General features: G+C 41.6%; 3 protein-coding genes across 7 annotated transcripts in view; 1 reads left to right on the top strand and 2 right to left on the bottom strand.

Annotated features, from left to right (window-relative positions):
• DUS2 (dihydrouridine synthase 2) overlaps positions 1-10,834 on the bottom strand; it is a 36,003-nt gene extending 25,169 nt beyond the window's left edge. For 2 of the 5 annotated variants that reach the window (XM_017824448.1, XM_017824444.1), the window contains exons 1-11: positions 10,148-10,236; positions 9,683-9,822; positions 8,883-8,928; positions 7,249-7,340; positions 6,266-6,309; positions 5,396-5,456; positions 4,941-4,988; positions 3,060-3,125; positions 1,263-1,333; positions 696-782; positions 419-587 (exon numbers count right to left, since the gene is read on the bottom strand). In XM_017824448.1, coding sequence (XP_017679937.1) covers positions 419-587; positions 696-782; positions 1,263-1,333; positions 3,060-3,125; positions 4,941-4,988; positions 5,396-5,456; positions 6,266-6,309; positions 7,249-7,340; positions 8,883-8,928; positions 9,683-9,822; positions 10,148-10,220 — 897 coding nt within the window. In that variant the 5' untranslated portion in view covers positions 10,221-10,236. The other 3 variants (XM_017824447.1, XM_017824449.1, XM_017824446.1) reach the window with 3 other exon arrangements.
• DDX28 (DEAD-box helicase 28) lies at positions 10,256-11,887 on the top strand. Its single transcript, XM_017824159.1, has one exon. It carries the CDS (start codon positions 10,256-10,258, stop codon positions 11,885-11,887), a length of 1,632 nt encoding a protein of 543 aa, XP_017679648.1.
• Positions 11,888-14,654: 2,767 nt separating this feature from the next.
• Positions 14,655-17,891, bottom strand: LOC108501871 (galanin receptor type 1-like). The gene is given in 3 exon segments (XM_017824158.1): positions 14,655-14,852; positions 17,185-17,720; positions 17,723-17,891. Coding segments are annotated over 3 exon segments (903 nt in total).
• Positions 17,892-22,324: the final 4,433 nt, after the last annotated feature.

The raw sequence follows: 22,324 nt of genomic DNA, 5'->3' as shown, positions 1-22,324 counted from the left end.
ACTATTTCATATTCCTTCACTTTTCTGTTCAATACTGTATGCTGTATATAATAATCTGTTCAATTTGTACATTTGTAACTTCAAAAGAGCTGGTCTACATATTTTTAAATTTCTAGACATTTTTAGATACCCTTGTAAATGTCATAAATGTTCCCAAAAAACTAGGGCTAAAAAGCATGGTACGGAAGAAAAGAATGATCAAGAAAAACTGAATACCGATTTCTGAACTTTTGTTTTCTGAACAAAGTCAAACAGAAGAAGCAGTGGTTGATCTGAAAGACTCATGTCATATGCATTAAGTTAAAACATCCCCAAACTAAGTCTTTGAAACGACAAGGAGTTAAGACACTCTAGGAAGATTTGGATTAACAATTCTAAACAATTTTAACAACAAGTGAGATCTTAAAAAAACTCGTACATATTTAAGGTAATCTTGCATGACATCCTTCAAGGGGAAAAACCCCTCTTTTCTGAAGATAGATGGGTTCCACATGGCAGCACGAGCTATCATTACTGATGAGGCAGCTGTTGCTTTCTGGAAGGTCTCTATGTCCATATATTCTTTGATGAAGTCATGAGATCCTCCACTAAAAATTAACAACACCTTTAATTAATCACGGACCTTTCTCCTGCACTTGCAAATCTTAAGTTAGGTACCGGCATCTGGACATAATGAGCTACTTTGTCCAACTTACTTTGCTATTACTGGAATGGAGACGGCTTCACATATGGCCTTGATCACATCACAGTGGACAGGGTGCTGAGGCCTCTCCTCCTTATTTCTGTCCAACAAACAAAAGAAAGACAAGACCAAAGATTTCCTGTGGAATTTGTAGATCTCTAAATCACAGCAGACATGGCACAAGGAGTATTGGGATATATTTGTTTCCACTTATTTATTTCATATATTCGATATAATTTCCTGCTGTTTCTTTAAATGCAAAATTATTTCCTATCAAACACATTTTAAGACATTGTTACTGTAATTCCATATCCAGATAAGCAGCATTTTTTAGATACAGAGTATGCAGATAATTTTAGGTTTATTTGGTCTTTGAGAAAAAAATTTTCAGAAAACAGCAGCAAGCAGTACAATTCCCTAATTGGTGGCCTGATTTTCTACAACACCAATTCAGTTAACGGTTGAAATCAGAACCATGTACTATATCTAGCATGTAGAGAATACTCTAGTCATATCATATTGTGCTCTGTTCATCAACAAACTAAAAAATCTAAGTATTTCTTGCCTAAAATCAATTTACCTTCCATGGACTGCAATGGCAGCAATACCAGTTTTTTCTATTCTCTTCACCAGATTCACAGTATCTTCAACCTGAGGGATAAGACAGAATGACAAGATTTTAATTCAAAGCAAAAGGAATAACCATCATGCAATTATTGTACAGACAAATGCTGGAAGTCTTTTCTTTCCTCAAGAGGGATGTGATTCCTGTATTTCATCAATAACACCCAACACGCATAACCATTTAATATATACTTCGATTCAAGAACTACGTACTACGCCAAAAATAAGAATCCATTATCAATGCCTCCTTGAAACCACAGATTGCAAACTTTCTCAAATCAGGTAACATAATACTCTGTGTTGTGGCAGAAGAATATTTTCCAGCAAGTTTATGGACTGTCATTTGAAAATGATATAGAACATTTGATTAGCAAGTCCTCTCTAATGACTACCCTGTAAATTGTAATTAAAATGCTTTTCAGTAAGAGGATACCTTCTGAAATCAACATAACATGCAATCACACATCTATAAACATCCCTCTCAGATATATATGTCTTAAAAATGTTAACCAGTATCTAAAAAATTCTAATGATATTCATACATGACCAATGAATCAAAAGACCCAGTGGGAAAAAGGGGAAGCTCCCAGTCTATCTTCAAAGAAGTAAGATGCTCTTAAAAGGCAGAAAGAAATGTGGCACACTGCTGCATTAGCCTGTCTTATGCAGCTTTGGGGAAAGGGAGAATGAAAAAAAGATAAATTTTCTTTTCAAAATCTGGAGAAATATCTGTAGGTCATCCCAAAAATAGCAGATTCAGTTTTTGAAAAATGTAACATCTCCAAGCTGGCATGGACACAGAGAGAAAAGCTCACCTGCTGTTCTGATGGATGACATGTTACGCAGAAACAGCTTGAAACAAAAAGAAGAGGCTCTAGGATAGTTGTAGAAAATAAAAAGGAGAGGTGCCGGTTCTCTGATTTAATACTTCAGTACTTCAGAACCAAAATCATCTTAGACTGGGTTTTTTATTCTTTTCCCACAGGCTTCAGTTGTTCATCTAACCTTTTTAAGTGCACGTGTAAATGATTTCTGAACAATAGCTGGTTCAGGTACAGTTCATTCATCTACCAAAGTATCTATTCAGGTCATATGCAATCGCAGTATCTAAGCAGGTAATAAAATAAACAATGGCAAAATAATCAGTCATTATTAAAGAGAAGGCCCATCATCCCTTGGAGGTTTAAAAATATGTAGGGAATTCAACTGCAAAAAAAAAAAATCCAGTAAGGAAGCTACATGAGCTGTAAAAGAACTCTGGAAGACGGGGAAAACATCCTGTACAAGAAAGAATCTGTAACTCCATTGGTTGTTCTTACTGCAAGAACAGAAAAACAGTTTGGAAAAAAAAAAATTAGTCTGAAAAAACAGAAAATAATCATCTATTGGCTTCCCTGGCTGAAAAATAGGAATTAACAACAGCTACTGGCTGCTCGAGAGGTGGTGTCCTACACTCTCTTGTATCTCTATGACTTAAAAATCACTTAGTTGAAAAATTTTGAGGATAAAAGCCTCTGTGTCCTTGCATATCATGGAATCTGACAAGCCCACAATCACAGTCTCCATACATTTTGCGGGTCAGATAACCCTTTAGGCTGGGACAGCATTCCAAACAGAAATTATAACCCCAAGCACTATTTCACAACAACAGGCCTAAAATGACAACATATGAGAACGCATATATTATAACTGATATTAAATCACCAAAATAAACAACAACTTAACACTTCGGCGTAATGATTTAGGTTCGTACTGAGGGCAAAATGCGGATTTTGCAGGTTACCGGTTTACAAACTCCTTTAACAAGGGCAGTCAATATCTGGAAAAAGGAAGAAAAAGACAAAAATGTGATCACAACAGTGACATTACTAAAGCTCTCCTCCTTTCTCTCTTGAAGATAAAAGAAATTAGAACAATGTAACACTACTTACTATTCTTCTATAAAAAAATCTCACGTTCTAGACAGACACATTCAATCTGTAATTGAACATATCATTTTATCCAACAGATATAAAAACCTATTTCTAGTCTAAGCCATTTCTATTTCCATTTTTTTTAATTTCAACTTTTTTCAATTTACAGAGCAATTAATTGCTGCTGGAGTTTCAACACTGCTTTTAGTATGAGGTGACCTGTGAACTAATAATTTCAAAATAAAGTGCAAAGGTTTTTCATTTTCATGCAACTGTTTTCACCATCATCTTATATTCCAGTTGTCAGTTTCTCATAAAAACTAAATGTAAGTATTCCCTAAAAAGAGATTTTTATTTAAAAATAAGAAAGCCTTCAAAATGGAAAAAAAATTTGGGGAATTTCAAGCTACACCACTGAATCTTCTTAAGGAAAGCAAACTGAATTCCATGCTTAACACAAAGCACATTTTATTCATTACAACAAACTTGGAACAATCAGGCAAATGAGTGGTTGTTAGTCTAATCATTTAAAAACCAAGCTATGCAAAGAATCTCCTTTTCATAGCTTGAATTTAAGTCCAACAGACCTTACTTAAAAGTGCCAGGTAATGGCCTATACACGTTTAAATCACTGTATGACTATATAGTAACCAAGAGGTCTCTAAATAAAGGAGTGGAAGCCAGCTGATCTTGACTGTTATTGGGAAAAAACCCTTCTTTTTCAACCGTTTTTCTCAGATATTATCATGCATGTTATTCTTACGTAAAATGGATGGAACTGCAAAGAAATGCTTTCAGGATGGTTTATCCTATGAACTTGAATTTTGTTTAATGTTACTGCTCTTATTAGGTTCCCAATACAGATATGAGCTGTTATATCTGTACTCAAGTTCTTGTACTTAAAACAGCTGGCAATTTCTGTCACCTTGCACTGTCTACTCAAACCTTTCCTCAGTAGTGTTTTCTCAAAATAAACAGCAGCATCCAAGAAAATTATCTAAAAAACTCCTCTCTTTAGTATTTTCAAGTTGTATTTTTTGGATATAAATCAAACTAAAATGACATCATTTTCAAACATCGTCACTACATTTTTGTACAATAGCACCATAAGCAAATCTTAGAAGTTTTCAGTGTCAGCCTCATTAAAGATTCCAATGTGAGAACCAAATCATTTTTAATCACATGGTAAGCTTGATCTGGAGCTGTAGTTTCAGTTGCCTTTTGCAGGCTATGAGTTCAGTTATCCCTCTGCAGTTTGCTAAGAGTAATTTTAATGCCTAAGATTTTGCTGCCTATTAACATCTTCAATTGAAAAGAACAATTCCAAATTTTTGAGCATCGAGTTTCCCACTCTTCTGAAGATCAGAACAAAATGTAATGGTTGTAGAGGGAAAGGGAAGCTGTTAGCAATCATATTTACAACTGCCTCTCATTCCCATGAAAAATATTTTTGCAATATTTAGTTCTAGCTTGCTCAATATTTTCCTCTCAATTCCCACTCTGAAATTTTTTTTCTTTCAGTTTTCATCACCTTATGCTTCACAAATTACCTTTTCATTCTGGATGGTATCACCCATGTTACTTAATTCATGGAAAACCATATAGGCCTCAAAAAAATTGGCTCAAAAAAATTTGTCTTCTATGCAACTCAATCTTGCTTCCAGTAGAGGACAGTGCACAATACTTCCCAAGCAGTTCAAAGGCCACAAGGTGATACTTACAGACTCTATTTTGTCAGGATCAGACAGCAGTGCTGCTCCCATACCTCCCTGGGAAAATATACAGAAACTGTTACACACTAGGCAAACACATTTTTCAACTCAATTAAATTGCCTAATAGCAGACCAGCACAAAAGTGTAATGTTATATTAAGGGGGGGGGAGAAATAAAAGACAGAAAAAGTGGTAAAATCTACAATACAGGAGCATTTGTGAACACTTTGGTGCAACATTTGCTAGAATTGTATCGAAATAACTAAGCAGTAATTCGGGGCACCAATTTGCTCTCATTACTTTATGGAACAGACAAGATTTCAAAAAGCTATTTTTAGCAACTGTAATCATCCAGTTTCTTCTCATTAAGTGACACCTGAACAGATTTATTATTTTAACAGACCACGTATGCCATACCTCCAAGAAAGAAAGAGCTTATTTAAGAGTAATCAAAATCCACTTGCCTTAGTAGAGTATTCTTTTGGGCATCCCATGTTGATATCAATACCAGCCACATCACTCTCTCTGAAAAAGAAGAAGGAAACAAATATTTTTCAGCACATTAGAACAAGAATCAGGAAATAGATATCTTTCCAGGTAACTTGTTCCATCATCATTAAGGCTTAAATGAGAACTTAAGGTGGTTCTTATTTGAATTTCTAAATTTTTAGCTTCTCACTTGCATACATACAACTTGCATACATACATTTTAACAGTGATCTGAAGATCAGTCTTTCTACAGGTTTCAATTACCAATGCTGTGCAGAAGCTGCAAGTACTTATCTTAAATATGTTTATATATGATTAAGTACATATAGTATATATATTATATATAAGTATATACATCACTAATCCACCACTGTCGCTAAAGCAAGTCCTACTGAAACTTCCATTTAAAATTAAGGCTTTAAAACACCTTTTTGAGAGCCCCTTTTCATTTCTACACAATACATTATCAGAGGCTTTAAACCACAAACAGTAGGAGACATTTTTCAGGCATACTGATCTTACTTGTAGCTGTGCAATACCCAGGGAAATTTCATGCTAGGGAGATCAAGGGCACACACACTAGCAAAAAACCATCAATACCAGTACAGAATTTATGCAGCTGCTGCTTTGAGCAAGAATTATTTTAAGTAGAAGCTGCAGTTACATCGTTACACCACTGGCCTTCTCAGAAGCTACACTTCACTGTGCAGCTCCTACAGAACTTTTCCTGATTCTACGAAGACCAGCTTTTAACCTCTCAATCATAAAAACCTGTCTTCCACAGTAATTCCTCTGAACAAAAAATCCCAAATAAACCCGTGGTGGAAATGAGATGGACAACTTACACAAGCTTAGCTACTGCCAGGGCTCTCTCAGCATCTGCTGAACCCTGTTGGTAGAACAAGAGGATGTATAATTACAAAGTATCACAAATTAATTAAAAAAAGGAAATGCTCACTTGCACATGTGTACAACTATATTTACTCTAACATTTAGTGTAGACAGAGACCCACTCACAGCACACTGGACAGTTAAAATATTTAGCTAAAGCATGGACTAGACTCAGCTACCGAATGACAAAAGGTAATGCAAAAAAAGGATTCTAAGAGGTCTGTCCACCTCCTTTACTTACAGCAATATCAAATGTTCTTAGCCCATCAGCACTAAGATATCTATTTTCCATGTTCTTAAGAAGCTTCACTAATAATTCTACAGCCTCCAGCAACCCATTTCAGGGCTACCATTACCACTGAAAAATGTCTTTTCAGCATTTAATACAGTCCACACTTCTCCTTCCCTCCAATCCCATCATCATCTGTCCTACACAAAGTGGTCTCTAAGAGCAAATTAATATCCTTCTCTCTCCAGCAGCCTTTAATCCATTTGTGCAATGCTAGTGCACACATTAATCCTCTCTTATCTATACTAAACAATGCTATTTCTTTCAGCCTTTCCAGTGAGACTGTTTTAAAGGACAGTACAAGATTTAAACGTGATCAAACATAATTTATTTTTGGCATCTATGTTTGGAAAAAAATCAAAGATATCTATTACAAAAACAAGCTGCTGTCAAAGAGCACAGAATTCATCTTCATCACCTCTTCTGAAAACAGCTGTAAGGAGAGTTTACAATGTAGCATCTCCTTGGATATGTACCAACAGATCAGAAACTCTCTAACACATTTGGTGTGAAGGTTTACTCCATCTGAAGCATCAACAAATTGCCAGTCTGCAATACTGGGAGGTGCTTTAGACTTAGATCAACATGTTACTAGCACTGCCTTGTTTAACCATGTTGTTAGCAGAGTACCTGCAGTTGGTTTCTTACCATTTGAAAGACAACACGTTGCCTCTCCCTTTCACAAGTTCTGAAAACAACTCTTTCATTAGGTGCAACAAAGTCCACCGTTTCAAGTACTTCTGCATGAAATGAGAAATGATAAAACAGACGAAAATTATATACAAATGTAAACATAAAAAAAGTCATAGGACTATGTAATTTGTATATAAATTAAATGCTATCAAAGAAGTCTTCCATGAAGAGCAGAACTAATGGCACCCTACCTCCTATATGTCCTTGCAGTACATTTCTTGCACATTGCTGTTTCCCTCCCAAAGTGCTCCCTAATCACCCCTCAGCCTTGGACATCAGCACCAGAACAAGTCCACTGATGACTCACTCAGAATGAACCTAATAGTACTATTTTTGGGAAAGGGCAGGAGGAGAGAGTAGACTTGCAGTGAACTTCTATTCTCCAACAAGGACACTGCAAACAACTGCTTCTATGCCACTCAGGCAGGGAGGTCTCAGCATATCATTTTAAGAACTTGTGGTGACAATCATGTTAAACCAAGTCTACCCCATGGACTTCAAGCTAGTAAACAAATGATGAAAAGTGAGACCTTGTATGTGTTGCTTCCTTATTGCATTACACTTGGAGGTGTGTATATTATAATGTCACAAACAGCTAACATTTAAAAAACCTCATGATTGGAAACTGTCTCTACTGCCATCCAAACAAATTTGTTCCCTGGACATTATCAAACTTTAAAAAAAAATTAAAAGGCTTCGTATCTAATATTAATAGTTTTACTCAGGAAATTAGATTTTATTTTAGCACAAACACATGTAAAATTTCTTTAAAAAACCCGCAAACACCACAAAACAACAACAAAAACAACCTCTAGAGTTTTTTACTGTTTACTCTTCATTATAATAGCATATGAAGGCAGTAGAGAGGCTGGAGCCAGTATGTAGATACAGAACTGAGGAAGATTAGGAAGCTTATTTGTTCATTACAATTTTAGTCTTTGTCTTTCCACATAAAATGGAAAGCTTTAACATTTTAAACAATGCACTAGAACTTTAAAGTCCAGTCTATTCCAGCTACTAGTTTCTTTCACCTGCTGCCAGAAAGCACAATGCTGAAACATTAGCAATGGATTTCCAACACTGATTCCATTTTTCTTAAGAAAAAGAGAAATACACCATTCCAGGAGGTAAAATTACAGCTCTCCATTTTAGGAGGCAAATACTTGCACACCCAGTGACCTGACCCTGTCAAAAAGTTCAAACAGAAAACTCACTGAATCCTTGTAATAAACTAAGCCAATGGCAGAGAAGGACCCTGTGCTAGGACTCTAAAAAGAATAACAAACTGTTTGTTACTAATACATTAGCTATGTCCTCCAAAAATGTTTATGGTTTTCCAGAGGAACACTAAATGAACTACTGAAATTCCTTTAGAAGGGAAACCAAAAGTTGGAAACTGTAGAGCAGCAGACAGGTCTAGGGTAGCACTTCAAAAGCTTACTTTAAGTCCCTAGACACAGTTCAGAGAGATTGTATGTTCTGATACATCACTGTAACACTAGAAAAATACTTCAGAGAAGTAATTATCTTTTCTCTTGATTAGAAAAAAGACTGCTTACAGGTACTATCAAAAGAAATGCTATACTTGCCATTTATAACCCTCTTACACTGCAGCATCTTTATGTCAATCAGCTCCTGAGGAGGAAAGATAAAAAAACCTCAGTGAGTTGAAGTGTTTCAGCCAGCAAGCTCTAAAAAGTTGCCCATTTAATAATTAATTATCTAGAGAGACCAAATATAGAAAAAGAAAGCAAATTAAAACAAGAGTTTAATATACAACACGCTGAAGTTTCAAAATATTAACAGAACATAAGAACGTAAGAGTATTGAATCACAGAACAGTTTAGGCTGGAAGTACCTTAAGTTACAGAGCAGTCCTACCAACAGGATCTGCAGCAAACCGGAGTCTCAATTTTAGCCAGCTTTGAGAAAATTGGTTAAGCAAGAAGGACAGCGGCGCTGTGATGGGATATATATGGATGTACAAAACTAATCAGGTGAAACAGAAGGTCAGTCTAAAACTTCTATCAAAGTTCTGACTTTACTCCAAAAAAAACCAAAATAAAAATACTAAAAAAAAAAAAAAAAAAAAAAAAAAAAAAAAATCCCCAAAAAAACAAAACCCAAATAACAGTACAATGTGAGGAAACTCTTATGGTGTTTTGTCTAAATAAACTGAGAGTATTGAATAGGCTTAAAATGTAGATTTGCCATAACTTGAGAACTCTCAAAGAGAAATGCCTTAAACCACAGAGATTTTTCTTTCTCCAATTTTTTTATTCGACAAACGTGCAAAAAGAACAAGTCCTACAATAAACAGAGTTTAGTTTTCTTTCCTTAACAATAATGTTGAGCAGATAAGACTGCCTCATCTGCTCATCCTCCATACCTCACAGTACACGATATCAGCACCATAGTCCAGGGCAAGAAGGCGCATTGGCAACGTTCCCACTCGCACCATTGGAGCCAGGATCTTCTTTCCTCTAAAACACAGGGGTGGGTTCACCGTCATTCCTATTGCAGTACTACCTGAAAGAGAAAGCCAAGGAGGACAGCCATGGAACGTCGATTTCCTACCGGCAAAACTCCCAGATCTGTCTTTTGGCGGGAGGGGGCAGTGGGTGCCCCGTCATACCCGACAGGGCACCCTCGGCAGCCGGTCCGGCCGCTCACCCAGCCGTGAGGGAGCCCAGCGGAACCGGGAGATGCTCCCCGCCACACGAGCTCTTTGCCCCGAGCGAGGGGCGCCGGGCCGTCTCCGCCACAGCCCCCCGGGGCCGCGTTTGCTCCCGCAGGGGCAGCTCTCAGCCGGCAGCGGAAAAGGCGAACCGACCCCGCCGCCCGCCGCGCTCACCCTCCCGGCGTGGCTCCGCCGCGGCTCCGCGGGGCGGGGAGCGCCGAGGGAAGCGGCTCTTCCACGGCGTCATCGGGCAGCGCCGCGGCCCCACGTGAGGGAGCCGCGATGGCGCTGGGCCGGGCCGGGACGGCGGCCGCGCTTCCGCTGCTGCTGCCGCGGCGGCCCGCGGGCACCGGGGCGGCGGCGGCGGGCGCGGAGCCCCCCGGGGCCGTGGTGCGCGTCCCCTGGGCCCTGCGGGTGCGCCTGCAGCGAGGGGCGCAGCGCCGGCGGCGCGGGCACGGGGAGGCGGCGACGGCAGCGCGTCCCGGGAAGCTGCTGCTGCGGAGCCGGCGGCCGGAGCTGAGCCAGCCCCGCTGGCAGACAGTGGGGCGCTGGGAGCAGCCACCGCTGGTGTCAGCGGGCTGGAAGCACAGGAAGGCGTGCGGGGATTACTTCCAGCTGGAGCCCTCGCAGGAGGCGGCCCCCGCGCTGCAGGCGCCACCAGCCGAGGCGGGGCAGGGCCCGACCTTCGCCGAGCTGGGGCTGCAGCCGGCGCTGCTGGCCGGGCTGGAGCGGCTCTCCATCGGCCGCCCCACGGCCGTGCAGCGCCTCGCCATCCCCGCGCTGCGCCGCGGCCGCAGCGCCCTGTGCGCCGCCGAGACCGGCAGCGGGAAGACCCTCGCGTACCTGCTGCCGCTGCTGGACGGGCTGCTCGGCCGCCCCGAGGGGCCGGCGGCGCCGGCGGGGCCAGCGGCGCCCCGCGGGCTGGTGGTGGTACCGTCGCGGGAGCTGGCGGCGCAGGTGGGCGCGGTGGCGGCCGCGCTGTGCGCGCCCGCGGGGCTGGCGGTGCGCGGGCTCACGGGCGGAGGGGCCGCGGGAGGGCTGCGCAGGCAGCTGCGGGCGCCGCCGCCGGGCCCCGCCGTGCTGCTCGGCACACCGGGGGCGCTGCGGGAGGCGCTGCGCCGGCGCTTCCTGGCCCTGGCGAGGCTGCGCTGGATGGTGCTGGACGAGGCGGACACGCTGATGGACGACTCGTTCACGGAGCTGCTGGAGGAGATCCTGGCACACGCGCCGCTGGCCGCTGGAGCCCCCAGGCCGTCCGGACCGGCGGAGGAGAGGACCCAGGTGGTGGTGGTCGGAGCCACCTTCCCTGCGGGGCTCAGCGAGACGCTGGCGAAGTTCACAGACGTGAGCAGGTTTGTCACCCTCACCACCCAGTGCCTGCACCACCTGCCGCCTCACGTCCAGCAGAAGTTCATCCGCCTCAAAGGCCGGGACAAGCTGCCCGAGCTGCTGCAGCTGTTAAAGGAGCACCCATCATCTGGCAGGGCTGTTCTCGTCTTCTGCAACAGTGCCAGCACTGTCAACTGGCTGGGCTATATCCTGGATGACCACAGAATCAGGCACCTGAGGCTGCAGGGACAGATGTCAGCAGCTGCTAGAGCTGGCATCTTTGCCTCTTTCCAGAGGGGTGATGTGTCTGTCCTTGTCTGCACTGACCTTGCCTCGCGGGGTCTGGACACCAGCAGTGTGCAGCTCGTGGTCAACTATGACTTCCCAGACACCCTGCAGGACTACCTGCACCGTGTGGGGAGAGTTGGACGAGTTGGAAGCAAGGCACCTGGAGCTGTGGTTAGTTTTGTCACCCATCGGTGGGATGTGGACCTGGTACGGAAAATAGAGACTGCAGCCCGGAAAAGGACAGGCCTCCCGGGAATGGACTCCTCTATTAATAAACCTTCACCTAAAGGAGGCTGATTCAAGTTGCTGGGCAGTACTAGGTGGCCTGGTAGGGACTCACCTTGAAGTCCTTAAGACAGAGTGATTGAGCTGCTGTTTGTAAAGTAGACTGAGAGAACTGAGAATTGAGTTTCAGAGCCAGGTGTTCAGGTTAACTTTGTGTACTGTTCTGGAAGCTGCAGTAGTCATTTCCATGCTCATCACAACACACGGCTTTGCAAAAGGAAGCTAGTGAGTAACGGAATGCTTTTGGAGAAGACTGAAGAATGACCTCATCAACTGATTTGATTTTGTTGAGACTTACAACTTAAATTCAAATCAGAATGAAAGTATGCCTGTATGATATGCAGCTCTGTTACATTTCATTGCTGCCCACCACTAGCAGCTAAACGTTCATTATTAAAACTTAAAAATTACTACTGTGGCAGGGAAAAAAATGGATATAACTTTGACCTGTCATAGATACATGTAGAGAGACTAAAGGACAAGTGATGTTTGATTTTCTTGTGGTGTAGCAGTTCGTTCAGGGAATTCTAGACCAGATACCTTTAAAGTTCAGCGGGAATGAGAAAGCACAATAAAGCTTGAGGCTCTTTCAAGGCCTTAATTAGCCATTTTATGGTTACCTTTCACTGAGAAAGGGGATCTTGCTCCATCATGTTATATTAAATAAAATTTTAAAAGCCCTTAAGTGTTTCCTCCTCATTTTTCTGCATGCGACAAGTCTAGTGTCTGAACTGCCTGTAAAACAAACAAACAAACAAAAAACCTCTAACCCCAACACACAAAAATGTCTTCTCTTAAAGGAGTGCATTGATTCAAGTTCTAGTGACTCACAAGTAACAGAGTGAGTGCAAGATTCCTTTTGAATGTTGTGCCATTGCTCTATTTTGCTTTAAACCAAGAGGACTGAAGTGAGGCTGAAGTTATTTCATATCTACTTGCTAGTTTGTATCCATGGTAAATAATCACACAAAATAGCATTTTAGCTCTGATTTCTGTTGCAGTGATGTATCACAGCCCTTTCTTTTAGTGGCTGTTTTTCCCATACTATCAACTTTAGCCTGTGCTAAGACTCAAATTTAGAAATAGCAAGCCTGGTAAATAAAAGGATCATCAAGCATAGTATCTAAACAATTGGTTTCTGAGAAAATAACAGTCTGGAGATAAGTATACTAAGAGTAAAAGCTGAACAAAGAGAAAACTTGCACAGGTAATCACCTAAGGATCAGGCTGCAGGACCTTTTCCTATTGTACATGTGTGCTCTGCTCATTTTGCACAGTTAAGGGGCTCTCAGAGGAAGTTACAAATCAGTAAAATTATATAATACAATGACTTCCAATTTTTAGAAATACAGTGAAAGAGTTATCCCTTTGGAGACTGGAAACCTTTATATTTTGGACCTGTTCATTCCAAGCACTACTTGCCTCTCATCTGTAGTTCAATTAACTACAAATCAGGCAATTTATGTGTCCACAAACTGAAGCTTCCTGTTCATTTATAGGAGTAGGGTAAATCTCTGGGGACAATCTAGTATTATATTTTACAGAAGATCCTATCTCCATTTGTAATATGCATCTTACATTGCATTAGGTCCCCTGAACTGCTGAAAAACTGTATTCAAGAAACATGTTAAAAAATTATTTGTATGTGTTCTGATGGCCGTAAGAAAAGATACTGGAGATATTCTACTATTTGGATATTTCTGTTATGTTTTTAGATGCATAATTTGTCATTTAACTTCTGTCACACACTTTTTTTACAATCTACTAACAAGTCAGTCTAGATTGCAGCATACAGAATTACCAAATTAGACAACACAGTGAAATAATAAAGTTCTTTCAGCCATATGCTTCCTAATTTTGAAGTAATATGCACTTTATATATTTACAAACAGTAAGCTTGAACTTGGTACAAATGCCCTAAAGTGTTGCTAGGGCACTGTTGATCACAACAGTTTGTCGAAAAAAGAAAAAAAAACCAAACCAAAACAAACAAACAAACAAAAAATCTTTAGGCATATATATGCTAAAGTGGCCAGTAAAAATCCATGGGTAGATAGAATACACTATATTTACCAACAAAACCTTTTGTAAACATTACTTTCCAACAAAACCAGAGTTCTTTTAAGCATATATTGAGAAATGCCACTTTCCTACTGTTGCTCACCAAGAGACAGTTGCTGGAGCCAGTGATTAACACCAGTAATTATGCACAGGAGCACACAGACATTCAGACCCTGGGATGTATAAGCTGATACAGAGCCACTGAATGCAGAGAGCCACATCACTGACACGTCAGGTGGAAGGTTTTACTGCCTAATTGGTGAATACTGTAGAAAAGCCTTCAAGGAGCTTTAGAGACCCTATCACAGCTAGTGAGCTAAATGTGCATGTACCTTTTCCCAAACTGCTCTCTGAACGTCACATCACTCATCATTCATATCTTAATGACTGTCTACAGACATAATTAATTACTCTCTTCATGTCTGTACATCTTCTACCTTCTGTGTAACTCTTAGACTTTATGGGTGTTACAACTGCATATGAGTTCTATCTTGTAGGCATTCAGATACTCCTGTTGCACATGGCCCAGTGCCTAGGAAGATACCCTAGGGCAACCTCTGTCAAGTGTCATCACAGCCAGAGGGAAAAATGCCTCCTACCACTCCAGTAATCTGACAAAGTCCACATTTTTGAAGACTCCACAGCTCCCTGGAATGCACTTGTATACATGTTCTCCCTCTTCCCTCCTCTTCCTCCTGAAGCATTTTGTAAGCCCGATTTACACCTTAGTGGTGGAGTGTGTGGTAGAGAAGTTCTCCATGCATATTCTGGCCAGCTTCTCAGGGGGAACTGGCTGCAGGAAGAACCTGCAGGTGAAGACTTGCCAGCAGGCCTTGCGGAAATTTTCTGAGAGGAAAGCATAACTGATGGGGTTGATGCATTGATGATGTTGCATTACTGAGGTTGGTAAGTTTTGCTGCCTGAAAATTTCTATTAATTATGGCTTATTTACCTAAGATTTTTAGACAGAAAAAAAATTAAATATATCCTTAACATTTTTCCCAGTAAATACTTCCATCTGCTTATTTCATATACCTTGAGGCAGAGATAACTCTCTTTTCTGACCTGCAAAGGGGTCAAACCAGGATCTGAACCTACCACCTACTTAGATGCAAACCTAAGATCTTAAATGCAAATTGCAGCAAAACTGAAGTACTTCAGCGTCAGAGTTCTTCATGTATTTTCCTTTTAGCTTGCTGAGTTGTACTCAAAACACTTATGTATCTTTATAGTCTGAGTATCTTACTGGCTGCCAATGTAAAAAGATAGTATTCATGGAATTCTATTATAGCACAGTGAATTAAAAGGCAGTTCAGCAGGCGTGTGTATGGAGACCAATATAACATTTCAATAATGGCATCATTATGTACTGTGTCTGTAAAGATATAGCAAACTGTCAACATGAATTCTGAACCTGAGCTGAAAGACTGGTACTTGAATGACACTTCAGTATGCGGATGGAGCTTGAAAAGGCTATTAGTTATTTTATAAACCTGGCATATCTATTATAATATAGTCAGTGTACAGATTAAAACAAAGATATTTGCCTTCTTCTTTGATCTTCTTTACTTTCTTTGTATGGAGATGATATAAAACCTTGGAGGGGGGGGAAAGGAGCAATATATTGAATGGGCAATTGAATTTTGTATATCAGCATTTGAATTTCTCATGCAAGGACGAAAAATTAAAATAATTGTTTTAGCATGACTTCAAAGATGAATTTGATGCTTTGAGTTTTTTAATTCTTAACTCTCCACAGTTCTTTCTCTTCCAAGGTACAAGGTTTGGAAAGAACATTAAAACTGCTATGCTTTCAGTAGTTCAGCATATATTAAGAGCTCAGCTGGCACTATGCTGAAATCCACAGGAGTCGTTCCATGGATTTTTAATTTTATATTGCACCTCAGATTATCTACATTTATTCTCTAGGCTGATAATATACACGGGCAGAGAGCAGGCTGCCAGTACTGTACCCTGGTGTGACCGTCCTGCCACTCCTCAACGCAGCACTAACAAATGCAGCCATCGGAATGGGCTTACCTTCCCGAGGGAGAGTCATAAGGAATATTTGTAGGGAATTCTTAATTAACAACATCTAGATCTAGCTTTTGAAACCTGATTACAGCACAGCAGTAACATGGAAATGTTTATACTTCGGCCTTCAGAGCTAACAGACTAAATTTTCTGAAGCAATTAATGAACAAAAAAGGGCCTCTATTAAATACAGCTTACCTTCTATTTGCTGTTGTGCTCACCTAGAGCAGTGAGGGGACAAACAGCTACAGTGATGGGAGTTACAAGCTCTAGTGGCTTTTTTCTCTTGTGACAAGCAAGGCTTAAAGATTTTCAGTTTAAATCTAAGTGCACTGTCCTATCCATAGCATTGATGATAGCCAAGCAGATTAATATTGAAAGTAATGTACTTTTTGATTGAACAGACTTGAACTTAAATCCCAGGTAAACTTTTTTTCCCTACAGGGTAGACCTGCAACTGACTAGTGACAAGGAAATTCAATGCCTGGTAGTCTTGTGGCAGTTAATTAAATCAAGATTAATTCAAAATTCACAGAAAATTTATTTGGCATACTAGCACAACTCATAGACTTACTATCAGTCTTCAACGTGCCAAAGATCAGTAAGGGGAAACCAAAAATATAGCAAAACACAAGTAAAAAAGAAAACATTTCTTGCTGAATAAAACTCAGAACTTGGATCCTAAGATCTCTTTTTGCAACTCTTTGCAAGACACAATGTCTGAGCTTTGTGCCACCAAAAATAAAAAAAAAAAAAAAAAAAAAAAAAAAAAAAAAAAAAAAAAAAAAAAGAAAAAAGGGGAGAGAGAGAAAGGAGAGAAATGAGAGAAATCAGGGTGATGTCTTTATCTAAAACTGTTCCTGAATATTCTCTGCATAGTTTATCCATCCATAGGTTTTTCCTCTTGCCAAAAACGAACATTTATTATTTAGAAAGAAAAAAATTAAGAGTAGGAGAAACAGCAAGAGTCTTTAGGGGGTTTGAGTGTCAGGCTGGGTGTCATCTTAATAGTTGTAATCCCTTTGTGAACTGGTGGAATTTCATTCTGCTTTCCTTCCTTCTCCCTGCCTCAGGAAAGTATTGTATATCAGGAGAGAATATGGAAAAGGTTGGATCTGCTATTTGGCTGAGTAACTTCAGTGTACACATACAAGACACCAAGAGTCTGGAATTGTTCCCTCCATTTAAACACAATTTTCATCCCTTGCACCCACCTTAGCATAGCAGCAGGTGATGAGCACTAGGGGCAGGAGGTATCCCACTGCCAGGATGGTAACCTTGTACGTCTGCTTGGCTGTTGAACTATTTGCCCAGTGTTCCCAGCAGAAAGAGCTGTTGGGTGCTTGCTGATGACCACTCATGAGAGCCTGGAACTGGGCCACAGGGATGGCAATGAGCAGAGACAGCAGCCAAATGACACCCACGCTGAGGGCAGCGTTGCACTTGCTGCGGATGCAGGGTGAACATTTGGCATGGACCACAATGATGTATCTGTCCACAGACATAGCCACCAGAGTGAAGATGCTGACCAGCATTGTTGTCATGGCCAAGTAGTGAACCCACTTGCAAAAGAAGGCACAGAAGACCCACTCTGGCAGGGAGTACATGGTGGCCTGAAAGGGGACACAGAAGAGCAGAAAGGAGAAGTCTGCAATGCTTAAGTTCAAGATGAAGATGTAGGTGGCACTATGTGATGGGTGTCCTCCAAGCTGAAGATGCCCTAAAACAACCAACACTGATGTGTTCCCACCATTCCCAGGAGAAAAATCAACCCAAAAAGCATTGGTACAATCACCACCTCTGGGCCGCCCCTGGTTGCTCCTGCCCAGCATGTTGGGGCCTCTGCTTGAGTGTTTTCAGAGCTGCACTTGCTGGTGTTGGCTCCAAGGGAAAGCACAAAACTCTCCTCCTGCTCCTTCATGGAGCCAGGCTGCTTGGCAGGCAAGGAGCAGTTGCTGCAGTCCTAACTGCTGTCAGGTAGGTCTGTGTTTGTTAGGGGTGGCCAGACGTGAATTTGTGCCTTTTCCAATGCTCTATGTCTTTTCTTTGGGGAGCAATTTTCTTCACATGATTTTTCCAAGTTCTCTCTGTCTCTGGTGCAGATTATTCCAGGAACTGGCAAAAAAGGGGGTTGAAGAACTTGTATCATCCAAGAAGTAACTTCAAGTTTGGCAATTGTTGCTGGAGAAACTCATGTGGCAAAGTCCGTGCCAGAAAGGCGAGGATGAGGCTGCCCTGGGAGCTCGGATCGGCGGCAAAGAGGCAGCAGCTCGGCTTCCTAACGCCCCTCCTCTTCTGCTTCCCTCCCACACTCACTGGATCTGTGGCTGTTATACCTGCTTTCCCAGCTCGACGCGGAGCCCTGGCAGAGAGAACAAATGCTGTCTGTGACCGGAACCCTTCAGCAAATAACCTAATCAGCATTACTGCTTAAGAGGGGGGAAGAGCAGAGCAAAAGTTCTCATCCAAAGGGATGGATAAGCAGCAACTGCTGAGCAATAGTGTGTACAGTTCTGTGAGGAGCAGCATTGGAACTGGCTGCATGAGGAGTAAAAAGGCTAAAGTATATTTTTTATCAATAGAGAAGGATTTTCTTTCTTTGTTTCATAGTCTCCAATGCACTCCCATTAGAGCACAAAACAATCTGAATAGTTGTGTTTTCAACACAAAATCCTGGGAGAGCTTCAGATTCAGCATTGGGTCCTGTCACTTCCGGGATATCCGCCCAAATTCCTTAGTGCCTATGAATATTCATGAATCTCGTTTATCCAGCTGTGAAGATCTTTTGGTTTCAGCCCAGTAGTGGCAACAGCATCTGCACTGGAAAAGGAAATATTCAGTCTTGGTAGCTCTGAGCAGCTGTAATATTGCCTGCCAGGGAGCAGATATATGGTTTAAAAAAAAAAAGTTTTATTAAAGATTAACGGCTTAGTTATTGTGGGGTTTATGCGTACTTATAGAAACAGTACATATTTTTTAGGGGGTGCTAAGTAGCTTAGCTTTAATGGCTTGTTTCCTCATATTCCTTAAGGGATTCTGTGAACTCTGCAGGCAGTTGTCAGAGACTGAAACGGTTAATGATTTCTGCATTCTAGGAGACTTTTGCAGGCTTTTGCAGGACTTTTGCATTATACCTCTGATGGGCAGCTGGGCCCATTTCCCCATTCAGTGCTGCTGAAGGTGTCAAGCCCTTAAAAGGTGAGAAGAGCCGTGTTTACCATGCCCTCCACATGAACTCTGAGCTGGGCTGTCTGAGATGTTGGAGGTTCATGGCAAGGGGAAAAGCCCTTTTACCAGGCCGAGGAGATGCTGGATGCTCGTGGCATGGGCTGTGACACTATCCGTGGATATAATAACTCTTAACTTCTTGGAGTGTGCAGGTTTCCCTCCTTCACCCCCAAGGGACTGAGGCCACCACTTCAACTAACAGACATGGAAGCTGCAACTACGAAGTTTCATCGCTGGACCCCGTGGGCGGTGACTATATACATTTTTCTAGTCTCATCTTTTCTCTTACTCTCCCTTACCCTTATCCTGTCTTTCTCTTTCTCTCCCTTATGCATTCTCCCCAAAGGTTATCTTTATGCCATGTTGCTGTAGATGATAGGTATAGAGGATAACATCCAAAATGATAACATACCCCTTTACCTTTGAAACAAAGTTGTTCTAAAATAAACGCTACATATATATGTTTCCAAACACTGATTATTCACTGTCGTTTCACTCTAATCCACCCCAAGGAATTTATTAATAAGAACCTGGGTTACCCCTCCCTTTTCTGGGGCGGATCGTAACAGCAGTGAGGAGGGAACAAAGTTTAGACAAACATTAACAGTACTTGCACACATTGATTTGAGGATATAGGACAGCTGCCCGCAGAGAAGAGTACCCATCTCTGTTTTCAGTGGTTACAACCTCAGGCACTTGCTTAGAGTGGGCCACCACTGGCTCCTGTGAATGGGAGACTTAGACTGGAGGAAGCCCCTTAATTTTAGAAACAAGGTTCGGCAACTGCCTTGTGACTTGTTTCAAAGCTCTTATTGGGAGAGGACAGTGCTGCCTTCCTTAGCCCGCTCTGATTATACCCTTGTTTAAAACTGTTCTGAAGCTAGACTCCTTATTCCCCCCATAGCTTTGGGGATAGTTATGGGGTGAGGTGGAAAGCGGCCAGGGAGTGAAAGATTTCTAAGCTGCAGCGGAAAAATTTATTCCCCCTTGTCGTGAGCAGGTCACCGTAGCTGGAGCAGCTACCTGGATACCACCTGCAGCTTCTCTTCTTCTTCTATGGCCTGACTGCCTTGCGTGCTGTGGCAGTGTACCTCAGACACCATTAAGTCTTCCAGTTCCCCAAATCCTTTGTCTGTTTGCCGGTGTCCGCCGGGACTGTGCGTGCTCCTGGGCTGTGCTGCAGTCTGAGTGCCATCTACTGGCATTTCGCCTCCTTCGCTGCCTTCGGGCAGCTCCCGTGGCGGCCCATGGCCTTTCTTTCCCTCAAACATATAGTCAGTCCAGTAATAACTTAATAACTCTACCTGATATTGCTTTCCTCTCAGCCTCATGCAAGCATACGCCCTTAAATTGAAACTTTAATGTTTGCTTTTCCTTTTGTGACAATATGTTACCACAGTAAGGTTACTTCTTATAATACTATTTATATAACTACATGTAACATTTTAGAGAAGGCTATTGCGAGTGATTTCCATGGCTATCTCTATCTTTTAGATGTTTGGGGGTTTTGTATTTTGGTTGGAGTTTTTTTCACTTCTCTTTAGTGGGCAGTCATACCAGAAAGAATTATTTAAGAAGCTCATGTAGCAATCACAGCAAATGAGAGCATCTATTTTTTGTCTTTTAGCGGGTTTGGGCAAAATAATAAAAACTGCACCATGTGTGGTTTCTGCTGCAGGGGATTTGAGCCAATGCACGCAAGAATTTGAGAATTGCTTGTATGTGTCACCTGCAGAACAAACACAGCTTTGCAGATCGGAAAGATCATATGGCACAGTAAGCGGAAAACAGGCAGAGGACGCACAATTCTGGCAGTGAGGAGGGATAGATCATAGGATTGTTTAGATTTGTAAAAAAAGGAAATTAATAAAAATTGCCTAAATTCTTACAAGAAAGGATACTCCAGTTCAGTGAGAGTGTTATAACTGGGAGAGTGGGAGGAAAGGTGAGTATTCTGGATGGGAAGTGGCAGTCACCTGGTGAATGAGACATCCGGTTAACTATGTGTGAGAACTCAGCTTGCTTTCATCAGGGAACTGAGATGCTGCAAATCTGACTTCAAATGGAGGCTGGCTGGTGTGGGAGTATTCCTGGCTGGTCTTACTCAGGGAGAAATAATTTTCAGTGTTAATTTCCATGCTGTGCTGAAAACTTATGTTGAAATGTGTTTACCATGGCATTTAAAATTTCCAGAAAGGTAAAGATTCCTTCTTCTCTTTCCCATTTTGTGCCACTTCTCAAATTCTTCCTGACAAGGAGGAATATCCTGTCCTAAAGAATTCCTGGTCCAAATACAGTCAGAAGGGAACTGACCATGCCAAGACAAAATACTTGCCATAAGACCTATTCATTAGTCCAAGTAGGAGGAGAAGGTCAATTCAGTTTACTAAGTACTCATTTAAACATGAGTGAGAGGATGTAGGAAAAGGAAATTGAATATTCTCTGTGGGAGGGGAAAAAAAGTAGAAGTCTGACAGACATCACCTAGATCAAGACTGAACTGGAAGGCAGATGCTGTTGCCTTTGTCTAAACTCTTTTGGTTAGATAAAAGCATTGGACTCACATGCTGAGTGACTAAACAGGCATCAGAGGTGTTTTGTTGAGAGAGGACAGTACTGGACCACTAGAGATAACTTTGCAATCCCACTGTAAGAAGAGTAGGAGAATGTCAGCCCTAGGAATAAGTGTAGGGGGAAAAAAACTCTAAACATTAGATGGTAGTGTTTAAATGGTAACATTTTCATCTTGTGTAGGTACAAACTAATTTGTCCATTTTCCAATTGCTAACAGGTGCTTCAGCTCCTAATTACACTAAATATCAGGTATGCTGTAAACCACTCTCACTGTTTTGATAGCCATGGTTCAACTTTCTGATACCTGTGCATTAGCTCTCTAAGCCTTTTGACTTTTGAGTGGAAGAAGGGCACTCAAGCACAATAACAAGCAAGAACCTTACTGTCACATCTCTCTCTCTCTCTGGGAATGTGGGTTACATCTCAGATTCAGATCCATTTTAAAAACAAAACAAATAGAGATCCAGCTTGTGGCTTTGGGTTCAGCAGCTGCCTTAGTATACTGTGCTCTTCAAAAGGCTGATTTGGGCTGAAAAGCCCTTTAGGCTGAGT

This window comes from Lepidothrix coronata, unplaced genomic scaffold (genome assembly GCF_001604755.1).
Source record: "Lepidothrix coronata isolate B3197 unplaced genomic scaffold, Lepidothrix_coronata-1.0 Scaffold110, whole genome shotgun sequence".
Lineage (NCBI taxonomy): Eukaryota > Metazoa > Chordata > Aves > Passeriformes > Pipridae > Lepidothrix > Lepidothrix coronata.
This window is presented reverse-complemented; position numbering and strand designations above follow the sequence as displayed.